Here is a 25,286-nt window from a genome sequence, read left to right as displayed (position 1 = left end):
ACTCAATTCCTACTTACTGGACCCCATGTCTACCTTTGTTTGATTGGATAGAGATTTTTCTTTTACAAAACACGTGTTACAAAGTATTACACAGGTATTGTCTGGCTACCGATTGTTTGATCTTTGCACATAAGGCAATCTTTGCTTGTGACATTTTCTAACTAATGTTACTCAAGGGGGCGAGGATGCACAAACTAAAAACGTATATGGTGGAAAAACTCAAAAGGTGCTTTGACATGATAGAAAATAAAAGGCAACGTAAAATCTTTGGTCCACATGGTGAAATACCTACTTCAGACAGAAATAAAACACGTATAGTGTGGGGAACATTAGGGCTGTTTTCCTAAAGAAGTTAAATCCGCTTTTGTGTTTTGTTTCCTTGCCACGATACTAACGAGTATCACGATACTGGTATCGTCCCAGCCCTAAAGGGTATGACGGTTTAAAAAGGTTGCGCGACGTTAAATGCCATTACGCGTATCCATTTTGAATTGATTTACACGGCAAGCTCACCAAGACACCACAGTGAACTTGACCATCATGGGAGAACAAATCCCACTGCTCGTTTCGATTAGCTTCTTTTCACACCATTGGCTGCATTCTCCATTATACTTTAACAGTACTCTTCTCCAACATGGCAGTTTCACAGGATGACAGCTTATTTAAGTGAACTATGAAACAAATACTGGTTTTGCTTTTACATTGCCATGAAAACACCTCTTACACATTTGGGATTGCCGTCACCCTGGCAAGTCTCGTCTTTCATAAAACCAATAAAACAATAGGATAAGAATAAAACACCAGGAACCGTTCTGCCACCAAATAGAACAGGTATGAGAGAAGTGACGCAAGCTTATCGTTGTCAACAGATGCACAATCCGCAAATTGTTCCTTTTTCACATTTAAACGAGGCTTTATATAATACATTTGTGATGCGCAGAAAGACTGGATTGCCACGTGGAGATGTTAAAAACACCCCTAAACAGCTAAATGCACAGACAAAAGCAACAGCAGACACAGTCGCTTCCATAGACGTTCGTTCAATACAGGCACTCAATCACAGAAAAAAAAGGTTACACCTCTAGGATAGCAAAACGCAGTATGCTTATCAAGTTTGTGGTCGTAAAAGTATGGAATGAATCCTAATTTTCGGTATCATTTAGCTGCAACTGGCGATCACCAACAAACAAGTACTCCCTCTCACAAACACACACCAAAAACACACACACTGATGGGTCTAGCTCACAACTAGTATGCCTGAAATGGTGAACACTTTCACCCACAATAGTAAAAACAAACATTTAAAAACAACGAAATGGAGGTACAGATTTCTCACATTGAGCGCTATGCTTTATGGAAAGACGAGACCTAGATTTAGAAGGAAGGGGAGAGAAGGAGAGTTATACATAGAGGGAGGAGGGGATGGGGGTTCAGTGTCTATCCTGAAGTCCCTGAACTTGATCTTATTCTGGGGAGGATTAAGACTATTGCAGTTCCCTCTGGGCTTGCTCCACCTGGTGGCTAGGAGGTGGTAGTGCTGTTGAAGGGTGTTACCTCTTCTCCTTCAGCAAGGCACGGAAACTATGGAGCTGGTGGATGCTTGTGGAGAGCCTAGCGAGAAAACAGAAGGGGGGAGGAGATGGGGAGAGAAATAGATTAAGAAACTATTTATGACAATGTATGCAATATTTGGCAATATTTACTAAATGTATGTCATGCTAATAGTAATTTGAAATGGCAAGACAGAGAAAGCGCGAGAGAGAGAGAGAGATGCTAACACTACTTGAATGTACCAATTCCACAGCACATGGTTTATGAACTGATACACAAAACGATATCGGATTCAAAACTTCTAATTTTTAAATTCTTGCAACCAACAGAATGTAATATATATGGGGGACTGTCCATATGTAGCTTGTTTTTGGTCACAGGTCCAGTAATGGTTGAAGAATTGCAACATTTACCTGGCGCTAACACTGCAGATAGCAATACTTAGTGATTTGAAAAGAATAGTCAATCAATCAATAATAATAATAATTAAAATATATAATACTTTTAGCAAAAAAATGGTATTATACTTTAAGCAAAAATGTTTATCTTTAATTTACAATCTTTAGAAACTATAAGAATAGAAAGGTTCAGAACTTTTGTGAAGCATCACAGCACAGTTGAAAAATATATGACAAATAGAAATCCAATATGGATGGTGTTGAGAGATAGATGGAGGAGTTGAATGGAGCAGAAGGGTGGGACTAATAATAACACAACAAATGCAAAATATTCTGTGTCTGTAAAATGTATATAGGTTCAGAACTTTTGTGAAACAGCACAGTTAAAAATATGGCAAATAGAAATCAAAAATAGATGGGAGAGGTTGAGGGTAAAGGACAGGACAGGACTAAAAACAAACTAAATATAACTATTGTAAAATGGATTGTGTCCGTAAAATGTATATAGTGTGTATAAGCTGGAAGTAGAAGCCTAAGTGTTATTGTTTTAGTTTAATCCAATTAGGGGAGGGGTGGTAGGATTAGTGGAAAATAATATGAATCCCCTGTCATGAGGCCAACTGTGTTCATTACGCACCAAAGGGAACAAAACAGACTGAAACCAAAGGACTATCTGTATTTTTCCAGCATGAAATTATCATTTTTGTTTTCCATTTTAAAACATTTTCCATTGTGTGCCCTAATGAACACCACCCAGTTTCCAAGGCAGTAGTACCAGCCATAAAGACACAACGTGTATAAAAGTGGTATCAACCTCCCAAAGCCGTTGAGCAAGGCCACTATCTCCTGGCGTGTCAGCTGGAAGCCCTTAGAGGGGCTGTGTTCCGGCAGGTTCTTGATCTCCTTCTCAGAGAAAAGGATCTTCAACGCTGTGCCCAGCCCTTGGGTCTGCAATTGGGTGTTGGGGAGCAATAGGTTTATCATGTGAGAAAGCCTGAGATCTCGTACACGCCAATCCATGATCCCACGTGGTTTACTGGTGATAAGGTTTCATGAGCGTATAATTATTTTAAGGTTTCTCAATCCTGGTCCTGCACACTTTTAATTCAACTAATCATCAAGTCTATGATTAGTGGAAGTCTTCTTATTAAGGCAAAAACTAAAATGTGCCCTGGCCCTCCAGGACCCGGATTGAGACACTGCCAAAAGGGTTGAAACGTTGTCGCCCGTGAACCACAATGGGAGCGTAGATTTCAATTATCAGAGTCTCTTTTTACCTTATGAACATATTTGATATCCAGTAAATTGCTCAGAAACGTTGAATGTGGATACTGGTGTGTAATATATTCCTATACATCATCAGATCTAGCACTGTCCCACGATATAGGGTACAATTCCATATGGCTTCTTCCTCTGGACTTTACTCAAAATCCATTGGTTTTAGTTATTGTCCTAAGGGTATTGTTACTGCTTATAATTTGTGCCTGTGTTATATGCCGGGATCAGTTTGAAATCAGAAAAGTATCCTTTTAATTAAGTCTTCATACATCAACAATTTAAGATGTATTTTAAATTGATGTATTTTAAACTGAAGCAAGTTGCACTGTAATTTGCAAAGTAACTAAATAACCCTGATATGAAGAGAAATAAAGGAAAAATTGTCTGATCACATCTACAAATAGCACTCATTGCATAACAGCTAACTACAGCACAGCACAGCACAGCACAATGGATAATAGGTAACTACCGCTAACAAATAACCATGGGTCCACAGGTGACAAAATGGCGTACCTGTAGCTTCCCCCACAGTCGACATTTACTGCAGCCCACACAGTCCATGATCCGGGAGATGTTTTTAAAATGTAGCCGGAATTCCTCCTGGTAAAAGCGGGGGGAGAGAGACGGGAATGTTTCAGGCTTTGCATCCTGTGGGGGTATGAGCTAGGCTCAATGTGGATAAATAGCCTGCAAACACCTGCATTAATTCAGTGTAATTTGAACAGATTTAGTCATAATCAGTGAGGCTGAGGAATTAAACACACACACACACACACACAGTTAGCTGCTCGCGTAGTGAGCTAGCACAGACGTCTGTATAGACACATCTGCTCTCCACAGTCCAAATTAAGTCCCACTGTACAAAACTATGGTAGGGACCAAACCATTGAGATATGGGGTCAAAACTATTCTACGATTTGCTTATGGCAAATATAAGCATGTTAGTTAGCATTGCTATGTGGTACTAATAGTGAAATGAAAGTGAGATGCGTGGACTCACCTTCAACGTTTTTGCTTCGATCTTCTGCCCAGCAAACATGGACTTCTCGTCAAAGTGCATTGGGAAAGCTCTGGGAGACGAGAATAGACGGTTATTTCAAAGCCAAGACAATATCCGCTCTAATTCACAGTCAAAACCGACCACTTGAACTGAAACTCGTGGTCTCATTGAAGCCCTGGAGTTCAGTAGGGCGAAAGATCCTTAAGACTCAATTGGTCTTGTGGCCTGGTTGGTCTAGCTGTAATGCTGCAGCCTCTGGCACATGTCTACAGTGTTGGCATGGGTTTGAATCCAGCCTACTGCAAATTTATCCACCATTTCTCGATCTTTCTTCACTGTCACCCTCCTCTCTCACTATCTCTTCTATAAATATATATTTTTAAATTCCTTTATAAAATATACACTACTGTTCAAAAGTTTGGGGTCACTTAGAAATGTCCTTGTTTTTGAAAGAAAAGCTCATTTTTTGTCCATTAAAATATCATCAAATTGATCAGAAATACAGTGTAGGCATTGTTAATGTTGTAAATGACTATTGTAGCTGGAAATGCCAGATGTTTTATGGAATATCTACATAGGCGTACAGAGGCCCATTATCAGCAACCATCACTCCTGTGTTCCAATGGTACATTGTGCTAGCTAATCCAAGTTCATCAATTTAAAAGGCTAATTGATCATTAGAAAACCCTTTTGCCATTGTGTTAGCACAGCTGAAAACTGTTTATCTGATTAAAGAAGCAATAAAACTGGCATTCTTTAGACTAGTTGAGTATCTGGAGCATCAGCATTTGTGGGTTTGAATACAGGCGCCAAATGGCCAGAAACAAATAACTTTCTTCTGAAACTCGTCAGTCTTTTCTTGTTCTGAGAAGTGAAGGCTATTCCATGCCAGAAATTGCCAAGAAACTGAAGATCTTACAACGCTGTGTACTACTCCCTTCACAGAACAGCACAAACTGGCCCTAACCAGAATAGAAAGAGGAGTGGGAGGCCCCGGTGCACAACTGAGCAAGAGGACAAGTACATTAGAGTGTCTAGTTTGAGAAAGACGCCTCACAAGTCCTCAACTGGCAGCTTCATTAAATAGTCCCTGCCAAACACCAGTCTCAACATCAACAGTGAAGAGCCTTCTGCTGCTGTTTTCAGCTACAATAGTCATTTACAACATTAACAATGTCTACACTGGCCTCCCGGGTGGCGCAGTGGTTAAGGGCGCTGTACTGCAGCGCCGGCTGCGCCAACAGAGACTGAGTTCGCGCCCAGGCTCTGTCGTAACCGGCCGCGACCGGGAGGTCTGTGGGGCGACGCACAATTGGCCTAGCGTCGTCCGGGTTAGGGAGGGTTTGGCCGGTAGGGAAATCCTTGTCTCATCGCGCACCAGCGACTCCTGTGGCGGGCCGGGCGCAGTGCGCGCTAACCAAGGTTGCCAGGTGCACAGTGGTGCGGTTGGCTTCCGGGTTGGATGGCGCTGTGTTAAGAAGCAGTACGGCTTGGTTGGGTTGTGTATCGGAGGACGCATGACTTTCAACCTTCGTCTCTCCCGAGCCCGTATGGGAGTTGTAGCGATGAGACAAGATAGTAGCTACTAAAACAATTGGATACCACGAAATTGGGGAGAAAAAGGGGTAAAATTATAGGGGGTAAAATTATATTTCTGATCAATTTGATGTTATGTTATATCCTTGTTTTTTTTCAAAAAAGTGACCCCAAACTTTTGAACAGTAAAATAACAAAAAACTAACTTGGTTTCATTGAAGAACTGTAGCAGTAACTCTTTGGTGGCTCGGTCCTCTTGACGGTCACCCGTGTACAGGTTGACAAAGGCTCGATCAAAGTAGGGCGCCACCTTGGAGAGGGCGCGTAGCTCGATCAGGTAGAGAAAGTAGAGGTTCTTGAGGCGCCGCGTACCCTCGCCCTTGGTCTCGGCCGGGTCGAAGCGATGGCGGAACTCCTGCACATTGGGGCCCCACAGGGACTTGCCCCAGCCCTCTGACGAGAGCAGGAGTGAGTGAATAGTGAGGGTTACATTGCCATTGGCACAACGTTATGACGTTAGGGTGAACAATTGGGACCACTGATTTTCAACCTTTATGCATTGACGTTACGAAGAAGTAAACACAGTGAATCAGTTATACAAGGATAAAACAGACCCATATGAAGGTATCCCAATACAAGAACACTTACAAAAGTAGAGTAAATATACAGAAAATGCTCAATTGGTGTCACACAAACACGAATACACCACATACATTACTACAACCAGAGATAGAATCCGCCACCCAAATTGCCACGGTTCATCATCAAAATTGCCATAGAATAGAAGAAGCACCTCGAGTCTAAGAATTATAATTCTATGACCATATAAAGCTGGTGACTGTTTTGACATCCATCTAGAGGATGTGGTCTGTTTTTCCTACCGTCCAATAGGTACTCTGCACACAGGTGGATGTTGATGCTGCTGTGGAGACCAGAGATGAGCCGGTAGAACACCCTCTTCTCCAAACACAGACCTAGAAGGGAGGATGGGGCGAAAGAGAGAGAGAGTGTGTAGAGCGGTGATGGAAAGAGAGAGGGGGGAGGGGTGGGAGAAAGAGGAGAAAAAAAGAAAGCTTGAGACATGCACACACACCCCTAGTTAAGAAAAATTCTGCCATCACTGTGTATGTGTGTTGTCGACTCATCGCATTTGAGTGACTAGAGTCCCCTCTCTTGGTCCAGTAAGTGTGTCTGCACGTCACAGGACATTCACAACAAAGGCTTATTTCATAGTCTTCGCTATACTAGAGCCAAGGAATATAACTGTGTTTGGTTTCTTTGTAGCCCACCCCAATAGGTTTCCATCACTACTGTCTGCCTGGGAAAAAAAACTTAATGAAGGCATACAAAGTGGGAACTTTTTTTTTTGCACCCTTTTCCCTATATTGTGCACTACTTTTGACCAGCGCCCCCAAATGTAGTGCAGCATGATATAGGGAAAATATGACATTTGGGATGCAACCTGAGAGATGTTGAAAACCCATTGTCAAGAGAAAATGTTGAAGAGAGAGAGAGTCTCGGCTGAATTAGTTTGGATGTGAGTGGCTGTTCTGAGTGGTGTGGTTAAGGGGCATTCGACGATGACGCGTAACATTCAATTGATTCTGAAACGGACTAAATTACAAATAACCCCATTCTAGTGGAATTCATTTAGAAGTTTCTACCTGTCCTGTGGTGTCTCATACAGGGAAATTACTGTAGGTTGTAACAGTGCTGATAAAAGATGCTTCATTCCAAAATATATTGTGTGTTTGAAGTGAAAATAATGCTAATTTAGCAAATTTAAATAATTTGATGAGATAAAAATACATTTTTAAAGTTACCTTCCAGCCAGTTGTAGAAACCTTCGCCTGCACGGATACAAGACGACAATAGGCCTCGTGTCAGTTTGCATTCATGAAAGCATATTATAAACAGCACAATTCAATATACATAGATTAACATGCATAAATTCCAACTTACCGTCATCATCTCCTCCTATGGGAATGAAAAAATACAAAAGAGAGGGGAGGACAAAGGCATGTTACACACATACTGTGGGCTATTAATATTACACATGCATGAGGACACGCATTCACACAATCACACACATACATCTGGAGGAGAAAACTCTACAGTATTTACTTATAAATAACTCAAGTAACACTGCAAGGCAAACAAACAAAATCCCTGCTTTAATTACCACCATCAACAATCTATTACCATCAGGTAAGCTGATAGAGAGAGGTCATTATCTATTACACAGAAGCTGAATATGCACACACACATTTCTAGAAATTATTCTGGAAACAATATAAAAACTATTATTATAACCTAATAGCGAAGTGAAAGCATGTGAATACACAGGGCAAATGTAAATCAAAAATAGCTGTCGGTTTAAGTGTGTAAAATACAGGCCACCCTGACAAGGACAATGGAGACAAGACAGTCCAAGAAGAGCATCCCTTACCTCTGGGCGGAACCAGTGGGTTAAGGGGCCGGTACACTGATCTGGGCCTGCAAACCACAAACAATGCGCAATCAGACCCTATACTGGATTAATCACAAGACATACAGTCAGGTCCATGATTATTGGCACACTTGACAAAGACGAGCAAAAAAATAGGAAACAATACTATAAAATAAAAATAAATAAATTATACAAATAGTGAGCTATATTGTATCTTCAAAGTAATTGGGAAATTATATTATTTTACACTAATACAATTGATGATTGGCACCCCTGTTTTTAATACTATAGCACCCTCCCCTTCTAAAATTCTTTGAGATTAGATAACACAGTAGCAGGGATATTAGACCGTTCCATATCATTCTCCTGCGCTTATGGACTTGCCCTCTTCAATTCAAACCCCAGGTTTTCAATGGGGTTCAAGTCTGGAGACCGATGACCATTGCAATATGTTGATTCTGTGGCTAACCATTACCTTGCGGATTTTGATTAGTGCTTCGGGTTATTGTCTTGCTGGAAAGTCCACTTGAAGCCAAGGCAGAGGCAAACAGGTTTTTAGGCAAAAATGTCCTGGTACTTGGTAAAGTTCATGATGCCGTTGACATTAACAAGGGCCTTAGGACCAGTGGAAGCAAAACAGCCCCATAACATCAAAGATGCACCACCATATTTTACCATAGGTATGAGGTACTTTATTGCATATGCTTCCCTTTTTTGATGACAAACCCAGCACTGGTGTGCGTGGCCAAAGAACTCTATTTTCATGTCATCTGACCATAGCGCCCCCTAGAGTTTGATAGGAACCTGTGCTATGGTCAGATGACATGAAAACAGAACTGCAGTAAAATATGGTGGTGGATCTTTGATGCACACATGCAAATAATTATGGACCTGACTGTACATCAGCCCATCGAAGAGAGGGAAGCTGAAATATTTCAGCTAGCTACAGATTAGGGAACATGTCCCTCGTGGTGTGTGTGAGTGGACCGTACGCAAGTAGGCATGTGAGACATTGAGTTAAAACCTCTACTGACTCCCCATCCCGCATACGGGAGAGTAATCATCGCCTGACACTAATTAGCATAACGCAACGGACATAAATATCCCTAGAAAATATTCCTATTCATGAAAATCACAAATGAAATATATTGAGACACAGCTTAGCCTTTTGTTAATCACCCTGTCATCTCAGATTTTCATATATTTTCAAATATGCTTTACAGCCAAAGCTAGACAAGCATTTGTGTAAGTTTATCGATAGCCTAGCATAGCATTTTGTCCAGCTAGCAGCAGGTAACTTGGTCACGGAAATCAGAAAAGAAAATTAAATTGTTTACCTTTGAGATAGCAAATCTTAGATAGCAAATCTTCCTTTTTTCCAAAAATATCATTTTTGTAGGCGAAATAGCTCCGTTTGTTCTTCACGTTTGGCTGAGAAATCGCCCGGAAATTGCAGTCAAAATATTCCAAATTAGCTCCATAATATCGACAGAAACATGGCAAACGTTGTTTATAATCAATCCTCAAGGTGTTTTTCAAATATCTATTCGATAATATATCCATCGGGACAATTCGTTTTTCAGTAGGACCGATTGGAGTAATGGCTACCTCTGTATTTTACGCAAGAATTTCTCTGGGGGCATCAGGTAATTAGGCGCAATGTAGCCGCCTACGGCTATTCTTCGACATAAATGCGTAAAACTACGTCACAATGCTGTGGACACCTTGTGGAATACGTAGAAAGTTTAAGCTGATTGATAGCACATTCACAGCTCAATGGGGACTCATTGGAACGCAGCGCTTTCAAAATATGGGGCACTTCCGGATTGGATTTTTCTCAGGTTTTCGCCTGCAACATCAGTTCTGTTATACTCACAGACAATATCTTTACAGTTTTGGAAACTTTAGAGTGTTTTCTATCCTAAGCTGTCAATTATATGCATATTCTAGCATCTTGCCCTGACAAAATATCCCGTTTAAAACGGGAATGTTTTTTTTTTTCCAAAAATGAAAATACTGCCCCCTAGAGTCGCAACAGGATGTTATTAATGTGTGTGTAAAGCTGCATTAGGAGGCATGTGCACAAGTTTATTTTTGTGTGTGTGTGTGTCTCTCACTTGAAGCAGTTTTCCTCGTAGATGCTGTTCCACACTCTCCAGGCTGAGGGGCCCTTGTAGCCAGTGTAGCGCTCTGGGTTTAGGAGCAGGTCCACATAGTCTGCATCTGGTGACGTCTCATCTGACAGAAGAAAGGTATGAAGAATGAGAGAACATTGGGATGGATGGATAGATGAATCACTTTCACTATTGAGATACACCTTATAAAATATCTTGTCAATGTTAAAGGGGTATTTGACACCAATAACAAAATGTGTCCGATGTTTTCACACGCATGAGACGCTCCTACTAATTTGAATGAAACCTGGATGTAAGACGCGCGGCTTCACGAGAGGCTCGCGTTGCTGAGCGTATAATCTCAGACACCCAGAACTAAATATTTTCGGAATTTCATCAGATGCTTGATTATGTTCTGGGGGGGAGACGTGTTAGAAAATATTCTAACGAGACTAGAGAAGTCTCCACCTCTCTAAACAGATACTCTCAGACAGTTACATGCGTTTGCCATCAAAGATCACTGAGCGTATAATTAAGTTCTGGTACTATTTCCAAGATTTGTAGCGTAGCTCACGCCCAAGAACAATTGATAAAAGCGGTTCTCACACACTGGCCAAAAGTTCCCCTTCCAGTCTTAGAAGAAATACACCGACCTCGATCCCATACAAATGGAAAAGATAGGCACCGTCTAAAAAGTCAATAAGTCTCTTAGGTGGAGAATTGAAGTGGAAGAAGAGTGGGCCTTACCATCTAGCTCACAGAAGTGGTCCTGTGCGTCATCGTGCCGGGCCCAGTCCTCAAAGGCCTCTTTACTATAGTTACTATAGGAGGAAGAAAAGTAGTACAGAAAACCACTCTCGGACAATGCTTTCATTCATCGGAAATAACCACCATGTTTTGCAGTGTTGGTTTAGTAATTTCTTATCAAAACAGATGCCCGTGTATGTATGAGGCCTTTGCGTGTGCTCTTACCTCAGGGTGCTGTTAATGGCCCCCAGGTCTTGGGCTTGTTCACAATCTACTATGTCTGTGTTGGCGTTGGCCACCTGGGAGTACTGGCCACAAGGATAGAAAGAGAAAATAGCATTAGCTAGAAGAAATAAGATAACTTTAAAGAAAAAATCTGTAGCCTAAGAAAAATGCTCCAGCTGGGTCGTTCAATTGGATTTAAATCACTTTTTGATGGCACCCCTTCTGATTTGAACCAAACCCTCCATACATATTTGCCCATGGTTACTTTTTGGACCTCAATGTTGAACCACTTCGCATGCTCTCACTACTGGTGTCACCCAGGGCTCGGGCCCCATCCTCTTCTCTCTCCATACACCAAGTCACTCGGCTACATCATATCCTCTTATGGTCTCTTCTATCATTGCTATGCAGATAACACTCAACTACTTTTCTCATTCCTCCCTTCTGACACCCAGGTGGCGACACGCATCTCTGCCTGCTTGGCAGATATCTCAGTTTGGATGTTAGCACACCGCCTCAAGCTCAACTTTGACAAGACAGGGCTGCTCTTACTTTCGGGGAAAACCTGCCCGCTCCAAGACGACTCAATCATGGTCGACAACTCCATGGTGTCCCCCTCCTAGAGTGCACAGAACTTTGGCATTACCCTGGACAACACCCTGTCGTTCTCTGCAAACATCAAAATAATGACTCGCTCCTGCAGGTTCATGCTCTACAACATCTGTAGAGTACAACCCTTCTTCACACAGGAAGCAGCGCAAGTCCTAATCCAGGCCATCGTCCTATCCCGTCTGGACTACTGCAATTGTCTGTTGGGATCCCAGCTTATGCCATCAAACCCCTGCAACTTATCCAGAACACTGAAGCCTGTCTGGTGTTCAACCTTCCCAAGTTCTCCCATATCACCCCACTCCTCCGTAGACTTTGGCTACTTTTTAAGTAAATACCTGTCGTCAACTTGTGCAATACGTTAGGACAGGTATTCCCAAACTGGGGTATGCACAATGCCGGCAAGGGTACACCAAATAAAAATGTGATTCACATTTAATTTTAAAAAATCTTCACATTTTCAAACAGTACATTTATATTTTCCAACGCGGCTATACATTTGGGTGAAGTTTTTTCCCCCCCCTCACCCGAGTTGTCTCGTTTCACTGCCGAAAGATAAAATCAAACCATCTAGTGTTCAGCGAAATAACAACAAGATGTCAAATACAGGTAGCCTAGTCAAACAATGTACATCCAATCACATTAACCATTACTCTCTCACGGGAAACCACTCTTGCGCAGACATTTAGAAACGAAACATGACAATTTGAAAAGAAGGCCACAGGAGTTTTTGGAACTTCACTATATCACATTTGACATTGTCCGTAAGCTTGAGTTCATTTGCACACAAAGAAATCATACAATGATGGAAAGACCTGTGTGTCGTCCTTGTTAATGCAGAGAAGAGCTCCAACATCTTAATCATGGCCTCAATTTTGTCCCACACATTGAATATAGTTGCGGAGAGTCCTTGTAATCCTGGATTCAGATCATTCAGGCGAGAAAAAGCATCACCCAGATAGGCCAGTCATGTGAGAAACTCGTCATCAGGCAAGCGGTCAGACAAGTGGAAATGATGGTCAGTAAAGGAAACTTTAACCTCGTCACTTAATTTTTAAAAAACGTGTCAATACTTTGCCCTTGATAACCAGCGCACTTATGTATGTTGTAAATGCGTTACATGGTCGCTGCCCAGATCATTGCATAGTGCAGAAAATACACGAGAGTTCAGGGGCCTTGCTTTAACCTCTTTCACTATAGTGTCCAAAACGTCTTTCAAGCTTTCAGGCATTCCCTTGGAAGCAAGAGCCTCTCGGTGGATGCTGCAGTGTACCCAAGTGGCATCGGGAGCAACTGCTTGCATGCGCGTTACCACTCCACTAGGTCTCCCTGTCATGGCTTTTGCGCCATCAGTACAGATACCAACATGAGCAGCAGCTACTTTTGGCTACATACGTCCGTATGTGGAATTCCCCCGAGAGAGTAACGTGATTGGATGTAAATGATTTGACTAGGCTACCTGTATTTGACATTGTGCTGTTATTTCGCTCCACACTAGATGGTCTACTTTTATTTTTGGCAGTAAAACGAGGCTACTCAGGCGAGAAAAAAACCTCACCCAAACGTTAGAAAATATAAATGGACTGTGAACATTTTTTTTTTTTTTCTGTTTTGAAATGAGAATCACGTTTTTATTTGGCGTACCGCAGTTTGGGAATACCTGTTTTATAAGGATTACAGTACGACTAAAGGAGTCTGTATTGAAAACATGCCCACGTCAAGGGAGATACCCATTTAGGCAATCCCTAGCTGCTGGGCTGCTCAGTCCTGGCCCTGAGGGTGTGCCGTCCTGTGGGTTGTCACTCTGATCTTGGCCTAACACAACCGAAACTAAGAATTTATTGTTTCACTAAGATCCTAAAGCTGAGTGGGGTGTGTTGGTTGGGTTTGGGGACTGCAGGGTGTTGGACCCCTAGGGACAAGACAGGGCGACCTAGCTATATTGTGTGCAAGTAAAAAGAGCTCTACACTTTTAGTCCCATGAGATTAATTATATGTAAGATTTGCGGTTTCTGTGTGTTAATGTATATTTAAGGTGCGTTTTATTTGTTTATTTTTTTTGTTTCCAAAACTTTCCCTTGGAATTAAGAAAATTAAAAGGAAATTGGTGGAGACTGGTGGGGGTCAGGCATGCAGGTGGCTCGGGCTGGGTGGTCGTTCTGGCTGAAATTTGATATAGAGGATTTCTTAATGAAGACCAAAAAAAAAAAAAAAAACTTTTGAATTAAGAGTTTGTTAGGTGCAACATAATATTTATTATTGAATTACCGTCGATCTAGCTCAGTCTTATTATTCACTTAAATGTAATTATGATCTCCTACCTAGCTTGACGACTGTGGGCATTTATGCTGACTTTTTGTTCTAAATGGAAATGACATATTGAATTGTGTAAAAATGCAGGCAATTAGCTTTAGATGCCCCAAACAAATTCACCAGGTTATGCCCCCCCCACTTCTAAAACTAAAGTGGTGGCCCTGCATGCAACAAACTGAGTAGCTTTCGAGTTACTTGTATAGTTTAGGTAAGAAACTGTACAAAATATGCTCGTTAGCATTCTTTATGAGCATTCTTTATAGCATTCTTTTATCAGCCTCCAGTATTTATGCTGCAGTAGTTTGTGTCGGGGGGCTAGGGTCAGTTTTTATATCTAGAGTACTTCTCCTGTCTTATCCGGTGTCCTGTGTGAATTTAAGTATGCTCTCTCTAATTCTCTCTCTCTTTCTCTCGGAGGACCTGAGCCCTAGGACCATGACTCAGGACTACCTGGCATGATGACTCCTTGCTGTCCCCAGTCCACCTGGCCGTGCTGCTGCTCCAGTTTCAACTGTTCTGCCTGCGGCTATGGAACGGCTATGGAACCTGTTCACTGGACGTGCTACCTGTCCCAGACCTATTATTTGACCATGCTGGTCATTTATGAACATTTGAACATCTTGGCCATGTTCTGTTATAATCTCCACCCGGCCACCCCTCATAGCCTGGTTCCTCTCTAGGTTTCTTCTTAGGTTTTGGCCTTTCTAGGGAGGCATTGCTTGCTGTTTGGGGTTTTAGGCTGGGTTTCTGTACAGCATTTAGAGATCTCAGCTGATGTACGAAGGGCTATATAAATATTTAGGTTGGGTTTCTGTACAGCATTTAGAGATCTCAGCTGATGTACGAAGGGCTATATAAATATTTAGGTTGGGTTTCTGTACAGCATTTAGAGATCTCAGCTGATGTACGAAGGGCTATATAAATACATTTGGTTTGATCCGGACGGACGGACGGACGGACGGACGGACGGACGGACGGACGGACGGACGGACGGACGGACGGACGGACGGACGGACGGACGGACGGACGGACGGACGGACGGACGGACGGACGGACGGACGGACGGACGGACGGACGGACGGACGGACGGACGGACGGACGGACGGACGGACGGACGGACGGACGGACGGACGGACGGACGGACGGACGGACGGACGGACGGACGGACGGACGGACGGACGGACGGACGGACGGACGGACGGACGGACGGACGGACGGACGGACGGACGGACGGACGGACGGACGGACGGACGGACGGACGGACGGACGGACGGACGGACGGACGGACGGACGGACGGACGGACGGACGGACGGACGGACGGACGGACGGACGGACGGACAGACAGACAGACAGACAGACAGACAGACAGACAGACAGACAGACAGACAGACAGACAGACAGACAGACAGACAGACAGACAGACAGACAGACAGACAGACAGACAGACAGACAGACAGACAGACAGACAGACAGACAGACAGACAGACAGACAGACAGACAGACAGACAGACAGACAGACAGACAGACAGACAGACAGACAGACAGACAGACAGACAGACAGACAGACAGACAGACAGACAGACAGACAGACAGACAGACAGACAGACAGACAGACAGACAGACAGACAGACAGACAGACAGACAGACAGACAGACAGACAGACAGACAGACAGACAGACAGACAGACAGACAGACAGACAGACAGACAGACAGACAGACAGACAGACAGACAGACAGACAGACAGACAGACAGACAGACAGACAGACAGACAGACAGACAGACAGACAGACAGACAGACAGACAGACAGACAGACAGACAGACAGACAGACAGACAGACAGACAGACAGACAGACAGACAGACAGACAGACAGACAGACAGACAGACAGACAGACAGACAGACAGACAGACAGACAGACAGACAGACAGACAGACAGACAGACAGACAGACAGACAGACAGACAGACAGACAGACAGACAGACAGACAGACAGACAGACAGACAGACAGACAGACAGACAGACAGACAGACAGACAGACAGACAGACAGACAGACAGACAGACAGACAGACAGACAGACAGACAGACAGACAGACAGACAGACAGACAGACAGACAGACAGACAGACAGACAGACAGACAGACAGACAGACAGACAGACAGACAGACAGACAGACAGACAGACAGACAGACAGACAGACAGACAGACAGACAGACAGACAGACAGACAGACAGACAGACAGACAGACAGACAGACAGACAGACAGACAGACAGACAGACAGACAGACAGACAGACAGACAGACAGACAGACAGACAGACAGACAGACAGACAGACAGACAGACAGACAGACAGACAGACAGACAGACAGACAGACAGACAGACAGACAGACAGACAGACAGACAGACAGACAGACAGACAGACAGACAGACAGACAGACAGACAGACAGACAGACAGACAGACAGACAGACAGAAAAATACCTGCAGTCAACTTGTCCACTAGGTAATAGATAAGCCAGATTGCGTTCATCATTTCGGCCGTTAAAAATTATTTTTTCATTATGAAGATTATCGGTACTAGTTCCCCAAAAACAGCAGTTTGAGCCAATCATGTTTATTTACAAAGAAGCACAACGAGCAACATGGGTGAGTCACTCCTGCAGCACAACTTAAGTGAGGTGATCAAGTTACACTTGTATGAAATTCACTACTGTTTGCCAGCTATATATCCTATAACTATTAAGTTATCTATAAATAAATTCTCTCCAGCTGGGTTTTTACTAACTTGTTCATTTTGATAACTTGCTAATACTAGCTTGCAAGATCAAGCTTCTTGGAGCAGCAGAGAACATCACCTCTTGTATTAAGATCGCTGCTGCCTAATATTTGTTTTGTGTGTGCTACAAACGGTGTTTTGCCATGCTTGCATAACTTTGAGCTGGGTTGTCTGTCCTAGTAGTAAATGTTTGCGTAATTTAAAAGCTTATATCAAACTCAACCTATCTTTTCCAGTGATGAAGACGTGGATGTCTCATGGTAAGGAAGGGTATGCAAAATGGGTCATCTTTGAGCACCTTGATCTCCTAAATGTTTTAGCATTCAAGCCCAAAAAGCTACTTTCTGACCACTACCATAAATATGTTTTAAACATTTCGTTCAAATCAAAAGGGGTGCAGTCAAACGGTGATTGAAATCAAATGGAACGACCCGTCTTTCATATCAATTGGGCTAAATCCTTCATATAGGGCTCCCTACTCTGCAGACTTCAACTTGAGTTCTTCACACACTGTCTGCAATAGGACTAAACTTTTCAAATAGAAAGTCAATCAAGACAATAAATGCCTGAGGGGCTAAACAAATAAGTTAAGCTAATGCCACTAGCAACGAAGCATTAAAAGCTAAATAAACAACTCTAATGTGCACAGTCAGCTAATGTTTCGTCACGACCTCACACACCTGCTGTGCTTTTTCCTGCGGCATGGCCACGTCGCCGGCCACATAGCGTCTCTAGCCAACGCTGCCTAGAATATGCTAGACAGTTCTCCCTCTGTGCCTTCAGCTGTGGGAGATCACCACCACAGCTCTAACTGTGAATTTAATCAGCCTTTTTCCTCACACGTCTCCAGTAGCACACTTAACGCTAACCCCTAACACTGGGGGTGATGTGGCAGAAATCGTCATACAACAGACCACACAATAAGGGACCAGAGACCTCGGGAGGTCAAACTAGATGTGGCTAATAAACTACTGTACAGTTTTGAAGAGCTGTCTGGCTTAACGCTGTTGGTCGAAAATCTATGAGATGGGGTTGATTTCATTAAAACTGCTACATAATGTAGCCTATAGCCATGTTACTACCCCTATCATGTGTATAGCCCCTGCTGGAGTGGAAAGTGTGAAAAAGCCATGGGACTAAATACACCAAACAAGGCGCCCATTGAAAAGCTCAACCGATGTGTCCAAACATCAACTTTTCCCACTAACTAAAGATGTGGCCGGATTTGACCTTGACTGGCAATCAGTCCAGATGTCCAACAAACACTGGTGGGTCAATACAAGATAAACAGAAGGCCCTACGCCAGAGTCGTGTTCATTAGGGCACGCAAAAAAAATTACTTTGCAGAAGAGAACAAAAACAAGCAGAGAGTAATGAGCGATTTCAGTGGCCACCAAGTACGGAATCAGCAGCCAAGAAAGACAGAGACTGCGTCCCAAATAACAACCTAGGCCCAAAGGGTTCTGGTCAAAAGTCGAGTATTATATAAGGAATAGAGTGCCATTTTGGACATAACCTAGTCAGAAAGTGCTGGAACAAGCACACACACTATTTACCTGGCCACACTGTGACAAGGCAAACAAACGCTTGCTTCTCTTTCCTATTTCTGTCTGCTCTCTAGAGGTAGCCTAGCCTACATGTACATAACACTCCAGAGACCCTCAGGTAAAATCAGATATAAAATAGAACATATCCAACTATTAGAAATCCTTCTAGCCATCAATTTACACAGTATTATCTGTTTAACGTACTCCTTTGCCCTAATTCCCTTTAAAACATAGTTAAGCACACTCCTATTTCTTTGCCATATTGCATGAAAATAGAGAGTGCATATGGTACATTCTCTTTCCCTTTCATTTTAACGTGTGTGTAGAGTGTGTTTGTATTCATTAGAGTTGAATGGCTGAGTGAACGTTGCCTGTCTGTCTGGGGAGTGACCGCCTTACCCTATTGTAGTTTCCAGACTTAATTCCCACTGGAATCTTGCTCTGTAAACAAACACACACAAAGAAAACCGATGGGACTGGTGAAGATCACTGTCAACAACGCAGAACGCAGGTCTAAGCTATAACTAACAGAAAACACAGATGAGAATACAAAGACTCGGGAAACAGTATATTAACAATTGTAAATTAACCCACTAAGGGTTAGGGGCCCTTGCCCCGGTCTCTTCTTGTAGGCCTAGAACTAAAATAATTAGAGTGATTAGCAATATACTAATAATAGCTCCACCTTGTTGTAGCCTACGTGGAATTTTCACCACATTGCCAATACTTATTTAACCATTTCAGACCTACAGGAGGTGCCTGTGGGTAATGAATACTAGAAGTCGATTTGGGGACCAACGTAGATAATTGTGGGTCAGTTGAACTGACCTCTGGACAGGGCTCCACTTGGCAGTCCTTGATGGAGCAGTGGCCATCGTCGGCCCAGAAGGGACAGGGCCTATTCAGGTTGACCTGTGGAGAAGAGAAGAGTTGGGATGGCATGGTATATGCTATGAAAGTGACTGCGTCACACAGAGATGTGATGTGTTGGAGACAGGCAAGACAGAACAGCTAGACTAAATTCACTGTTTTCCCAATTTAGACTTATATGTATGAGCATAAGCGTCTCAAATAATGATGTTAACAAATGACTCAGATTCTCTTTCCGTTGACACGTTCCAGAGACGAGCTCCGTCGTAAACGCCACAGGGAATAGTCGCTGCTGGTGACCTTTTTCCCCCAGTTGTGCTCGTCATTGGAGACGTCAACCTCATACGAAGGCGACAGTGTGAGGAGAATACTTCATAATTAGAAAAAGGTGACACGCTGTCTGCGGGTTCAAAAGCATCGCTCGGTCAATGGGATGGTGACTAGTAGAGCAGATTACTAACCAGCGGCAGACAGAAAATTATTTGGATTATCACACTAGGGGCCAGATGAGTATTCTGAAAATATTAATGAATGTTCCTATGAGTCCATTCTTCCTTTTCAGAGTTCCTGATGGGATGTTCACAGTGAGAAAAGGGCAATACACTCTGCCTTTAGAATGAGGTGGCTTGGTGTGTATGAATGGTGTATGAACGCAACAGCTGGACTCACACAGCGATTGTTCTTTTTTACTGTCTTTGTGAAAAGATTAAGTGACTCGATGGGCCTCAATGTTTCCTTATGGATGCTAGGTGTTGGGAAAGCGTTCGAGCAGTTATACAAATGTACCAGCACTCTGTCCCCTGTTATCAGAGAGAATTATATATTTGCATCAGGTTCTACATATGGGCAACTCGTAAGACTGTCTAGAGAAGCAAAAGAGGATGATTGGGAAAGAGGGATGACAAGGTTTGTCAGCACTGGACTTGACCTACTGCATTTTCCTTTAAGATTCAGTTACATCCACACGGTGATGTCATCCTCGTGCATTCTTTCTAATACCTAGGTTTCAGTATGAGGAGCATCTAATTTTCACACTTATTGTACCTGACAAGTATCACATACCATGATTGGAACGCACGGTCAATTTGTTTTTGCTGTAACAAGGGCCCAAGCATGTTTTTCCTTTTTCCTGTATTCATTAGAGCACACTGTTTTGCAACGGAAAATGTTTTGCAACAAAAACAAGCCTTTCTTATAGAAGGGTTGGCTTACAACGTCACAAAAATGATGCGTAATCATCAATGAGGCAGAAGGCCGTGTGGGTTTATGATTCTGAACAGTCAGATAGCTAGCAACAATAACAAGAAGATGCCATGTTGGGAATCGTAGGTGGCTCGTTTTAGCTCGGTGCGATGTTGTTTTGACTTATGTTATGCCTATGCTAATATGGCTAAAATTAGCTAGCTAGCTAGCTAGCTAGCTATAACCAACAACTAACAATTTATTTGAGACCATAAGTGCTCATTTATATATTTTTTCCAACATGTCAACAATCTAAGCTAACCCCGTCTGTTTTGCGCCATTGTTGCGCACACAATGGTTTTGTTGCTAAACAACCAACCCTATGGGACAAGTTCAGGTTAGTCCCATCATATTTCAGCCCATTTGCATTCGTTTGGTTCCTAGTGAATACACCCCTGGACATTATAATGTAAACAAGAGTAGCACAATTCCAACAAGAACATTAGTCCCAAGCGGAGACATCCTCTGCAAGACTAACACCATCATTAAGTTTCCCGATGACACAACAGGATTAATAGGCCTGATCATTGACAACGATGAGACAGAGACCTGGCCGTGTGGTTCCAGGACAACAACCTCTCCTTCAACATGATCAAGACAAAGGAGATGATTGTGGACTACATGAAAAGGAGGACCGAGCACGCCCCCATTCTCATCGACAGGGCTGTAGTGGAGCAGGTTGAGAGCTTCAAGCTCCTTGGTGTCCACATCACAAACAAACTAACATGGTCCAAGCACACCAAGACAATCGTGAAGAGGGCACATGGCGGATGTGTTGTTATCTACCTTTACCACCTGGGGGCGGCCCGTCAGTAAGTCCAGGATCAAGATGCAGAGGGGGATGTTTAGTCACCTCTGCAAGTCTATTTAGTACTTACCCTGTAGTACCTGAAGTAGTCTCTCTCGGTCAGCTTCTGAATGCGGGGGTAGATCTTGAAGTTGTTGAAGACATCGATGCTCTCGATGTCACAGAAGCAGTCATCCAAGACGCCTGTCAACTGAGGGAAACCACACAGAGAACGCCTTAAGAATTAAGGTTGTACACCAGTGTTAATTTTAGTCACACAAATAGTGACTAAAATATTAGTCAAACAACGATTTTTCAGTGGCAATTGACTACACCATAACTGACTAAATAGACCCAGGAAAAACAATAACTAAACAAAAAAGATTGTTCATTTCAGTTGACTAAAACGAGACAAGACTAAATTATCTCTGTAGGTAAAATCAGACTACTAGGTGGTCTGGACAAGCGTTTTTGGAGAGATTGAGAGCTTTTCAGTGATAAGCACAATTAATACTAACAGTATTAGAAGCACAGCATGGCTCTGTTCAGCAGTGCGAAGAACCCGCCACACACAGCCTAGCCTACATCAGCTGGTGAGCTGCAGGGGAAAAAACGATGAGTGTGGGCAGGTTAGGCAGACAGGTTCTGCTCAAGCACCACTGCCAATTAAACACATCGCACAGGTGACTCTTTTGTTTCTCTGTAGCTAACCAGTCACCCTTTGCCTGGTTAAGAAACACATGCTGCTTTACGAAATTAAAAACAATAGCAGCATTAAGTTTAATAGTAAAACTAGTCTAGCTTGTTTCTAGCCATTACCGCTCAAAATAAATTATCCATAATAGCCGCGCTATGTTCAATCGTGCATTGGCGGGCCGCATTTTACATTCATAAAGCACACCACTACATCTTGTTGGGGTGAAATTGCACAAAATAAAATAACGCAGTGCGTTATGGGATAACACTCCGCTCTGAAGCAGCGTTGACTTGTCAAAGTGGCTATCGGAGGGTCTAATTAGACCCTAAACCCTCCATAATATTCCCAAAAGGGAGGGGGGGGGGGGGGGGCAGAGATAGAAGGACAGAACGAGGGCAAAAGCTGGCTTGCAAATGTTAACTTCCTCTTACACACATTTAGCCTACTTTAAAACTGCCCCATACTCTAAAACACAACAAAACACTTAAGCAGCATGACGACATTTGTCCCTAGCTGCCGGGTTGAGGTTGTTGGCCAAAATTTGGTTACCAAAACATGTACCATTCTCCCTCCACCTTTTCATACATTTGATACCTACGGACAACCGGCTTAACTCCCCCATGCATAATGAAATAGACCAACTGCGTTGGTCTGGTCCAGAAGACACCTAAGTCTTCCCACTCTCTCTCTCTCTCTCATCATAAAGTATTCAGGTCTAGAGCCAATCAATGCAAATGGTGTTACAGAAAATATTTGTTAAAAACTCATTTTAGGAGTATATTCTAACTACAGTCGTATGAAAGGTATGTGGGTCACTGTCACCAAAGCAGAGACATACACTATTTTATAAGAACAAGTTGCGCAAGACTGCATGTTGCAAGAACTCTATGAAATTAAGTTCTCTTAGCACTGTGTAGACTATTCAGTCACTTTCACATCAGTGGTTGTGTGTCATGAGGAGGTGAAAACCGGGTAGCCTATCTGACCAGCTGTTACTGACAACTAGTTTCACAAACTGGCTACTATACAAAGAGCAGAAAGACGTTTCTCTTTCATTTTATTCTATGTCATTGTGACAATATGTCAGAAATGTAACTAACAGTTGTACATTGACACAAGCATCATCATATAGCCCACAGCTGGAAACATAACCATATATCTGACCTCTGAGTGTAGCTGTCCAGAGAATGTAATGGGAAGCAGTGAAGCCGTCCATAAGTAACAAAGTCCTCTGATCATGCTGGTGAATTCAAAACCATTGAGTGGTTTCCCTGGTTGTTGTTAATTAAAAATATTAGTTTAATTTGGCTATTTCTCTGAGGAGCTGCTATCTTTAACAATAGTTTCAAATTACAAAAATAAGACCAGCCTTAGGGACTGCTGTATCCTACTTCAGACAGGTGAGAGTTTGCCAGAGTTGATGGGAAGACTGACCTAACCTGGGGATGAGCTGTCATTTCAGACCACTTATTTTCCTCGTGCATAATTCTCCTGCCCAGGCCTAGCCTCCAAACAAGATGTGTCTGCAGCTGTCAAACTTAGTCCCGCCTCTATACCTGACATTTGTAGTCTTTACTTCGATTCAAGGACATTTAAAACAAGTATTACTCACGGAAGAGAAGACTACATGTCCCACAAACTCATTGGAAGGAAACTTTAGTATGGCCAATCAGAAGACACCACGTCTCGGTCTTCTCATATTACTCATGTGTGTGCAATTTGTTAGAAATAATAAAAGGCACGTTCCATAGTATAAAAAAAATGGATTGCAGTATGTGGGTCAAATCAGCCGTCGATCACATACACAACCACTCATCTTAGTACCTAACTAATTTCGAACGTCGGCATGAATGACAAACATCAAGAAAACATACACCGCAATTTAACATTGCACGAGATAGGCATACAAAACACGCGTGATACTGGAAGTGGCAGATTTGGTGAATTAAAATCAGATATTCGCATGATAAGGGAAAGTTCGACTATGACAGGGGTAACGTTATTGAGTTGAGATGCGCACAAGCACGAGATATTGGTTGTGTCAAATTACACTGTACAGCAGTTACAAGCAATTACAAAAAACAAATAGTTGGCTAAGAGTATCTTTATCCACCCATTGTAGTGTTTCGATGTGCAAGGCGAAATAAACCATATGGTTAGATGTTATGCCCGGTTGTCCATAAAGTTGGTTAAGTCAGTGTTAAGGCGCCAGCAAGCTATCTCGGTATGATGACGTAAAATTAACGTGACAGTAGAAAACGCTAGTCATTTAGCCTTTCCAAACGGACATTAATATTGCAAGTTGGATGAACTTACGTGACAAAAACAGCTCTGGTCTTGACTGTCTGGAGCATCTTCTTTGGAAGAATATTGGTTGTTGTACGTTTTGACTCTGTTGTGAAACCAACCCAGAACAAAGACAAAGTCCCCAAATAACAACCACAACAAAACCAGAAGTCCTGCGGATTGTATCGTGTTTTTTATCATCACTGATGCAAATGCAACGTGCCACGAAAGACAAAAACAAAGGACAGTTTTGAAATGTAACTGGATAGTTGGCAGGCTAGCTAATGATGATGTGCTACTAGCTAACGTCGTTTGTTGTTGCTAGTGCGCACTACCTAACAGCGGAGAAAATCTTCTTCGCTTGTCGTAATGATAAATGAAAGTCTCCAACCAAAGCTGACAGCTGTACGACTGTATCTTCAGTAGTAACTTGTGATAATGTCTAGTATCACCAGTAGTCGTTGTAAATAATGTTTACAAATCCAAAAATCCCAAGTTTTGCCATCTAAAAAAACAGTTGTCGACCCGAGACGATTGAAAAAAAAATCAGCTACGGAAAGCAAAGGGGTACAGGTGAAGGACGTACGGTAAAAATGAATAAAATGTTACTGCGTGTTTTACATCCTGTGTGTATACATGTGAAACGCATTCAGGTGACTAGTTATAATAGCCTAATGAAAAATATACTGTAATTTGTGGCAGTGTCATTTTTGCAGCACTAGCTGATGTATTTTTTTCATATCTAGTCTCCAGTTAGATTTTCCTTAGGCCCTAAGCTTTAAAACATTGTCAGTGATGATTTGCACTGTTGGAAGAGGTTGGCCAAAGAGACAATATCGAGATCTCTGCATCAGACCCTC

At 42.7% G+C, this 25,286-nt stretch overlaps 1 protein-coding gene across 2 annotated transcripts; it reads right to left on the bottom strand.

Annotated features, from left to right (window-relative positions):
* Positions 1 to 759: 759 nt before the first annotated feature.
* ero1b (endoplasmic reticulum oxidoreductase 1 beta) lies at positions 760 to 24,994 on the bottom strand. Of its 2 annotated transcripts, none has more exons than XM_021568194.2 (16): positions 24,457 to 24,994; positions 21,535 to 21,654; positions 19,373 to 19,456; positions 18,944 to 18,985; positions 11,299 to 11,381; positions 11,074 to 11,147; positions 10,330 to 10,450; positions 8,213 to 8,259; positions 7,726 to 7,740; positions 7,587 to 7,613; positions 6,645 to 6,737; positions 5,970 to 6,216; positions 4,228 to 4,297; positions 3,741 to 3,827; positions 2,764 to 2,897; positions 760 to 1,611 (listed from the first exon to the last, which is right to left on the bottom strand). In XM_021568194.2, exons 1-16 carry the CDS (start codon positions 24,625 to 24,627, stop codon positions 1,551 to 1,553), a joined length of 1,476 nt encoding a protein of 491 aa, XP_021423869.2. In that variant the 5' UTR covers positions 24,628 to 24,994; the 3' UTR covers positions 760 to 1,550. The 2 variants fall into 2 exon arrangements, with proteins under 2 accessions (XP_021423869.2, XP_021423870.2); XM_021568195.2 differs by lacking the exon at positions 24,457 to 24,994 and adding an exon at positions 23,305 to 23,635.
* Between the last annotated feature and the right edge of the window lie 292 nt (positions 24,995 to 25,286).

Source organism: Oncorhynchus mykiss, chromosome 17 (genome assembly GCF_013265735.2).
Source record: "Oncorhynchus mykiss isolate Arlee chromosome 17, USDA_OmykA_1.1, whole genome shotgun sequence".
In the NCBI taxonomy this organism is placed as follows: domain Eukaryota; kingdom Metazoa; phylum Chordata; class Actinopteri; order Salmoniformes; family Salmonidae; genus Oncorhynchus; species Oncorhynchus mykiss.
This window is presented reverse-complemented; position numbering and strand designations above follow the sequence as displayed.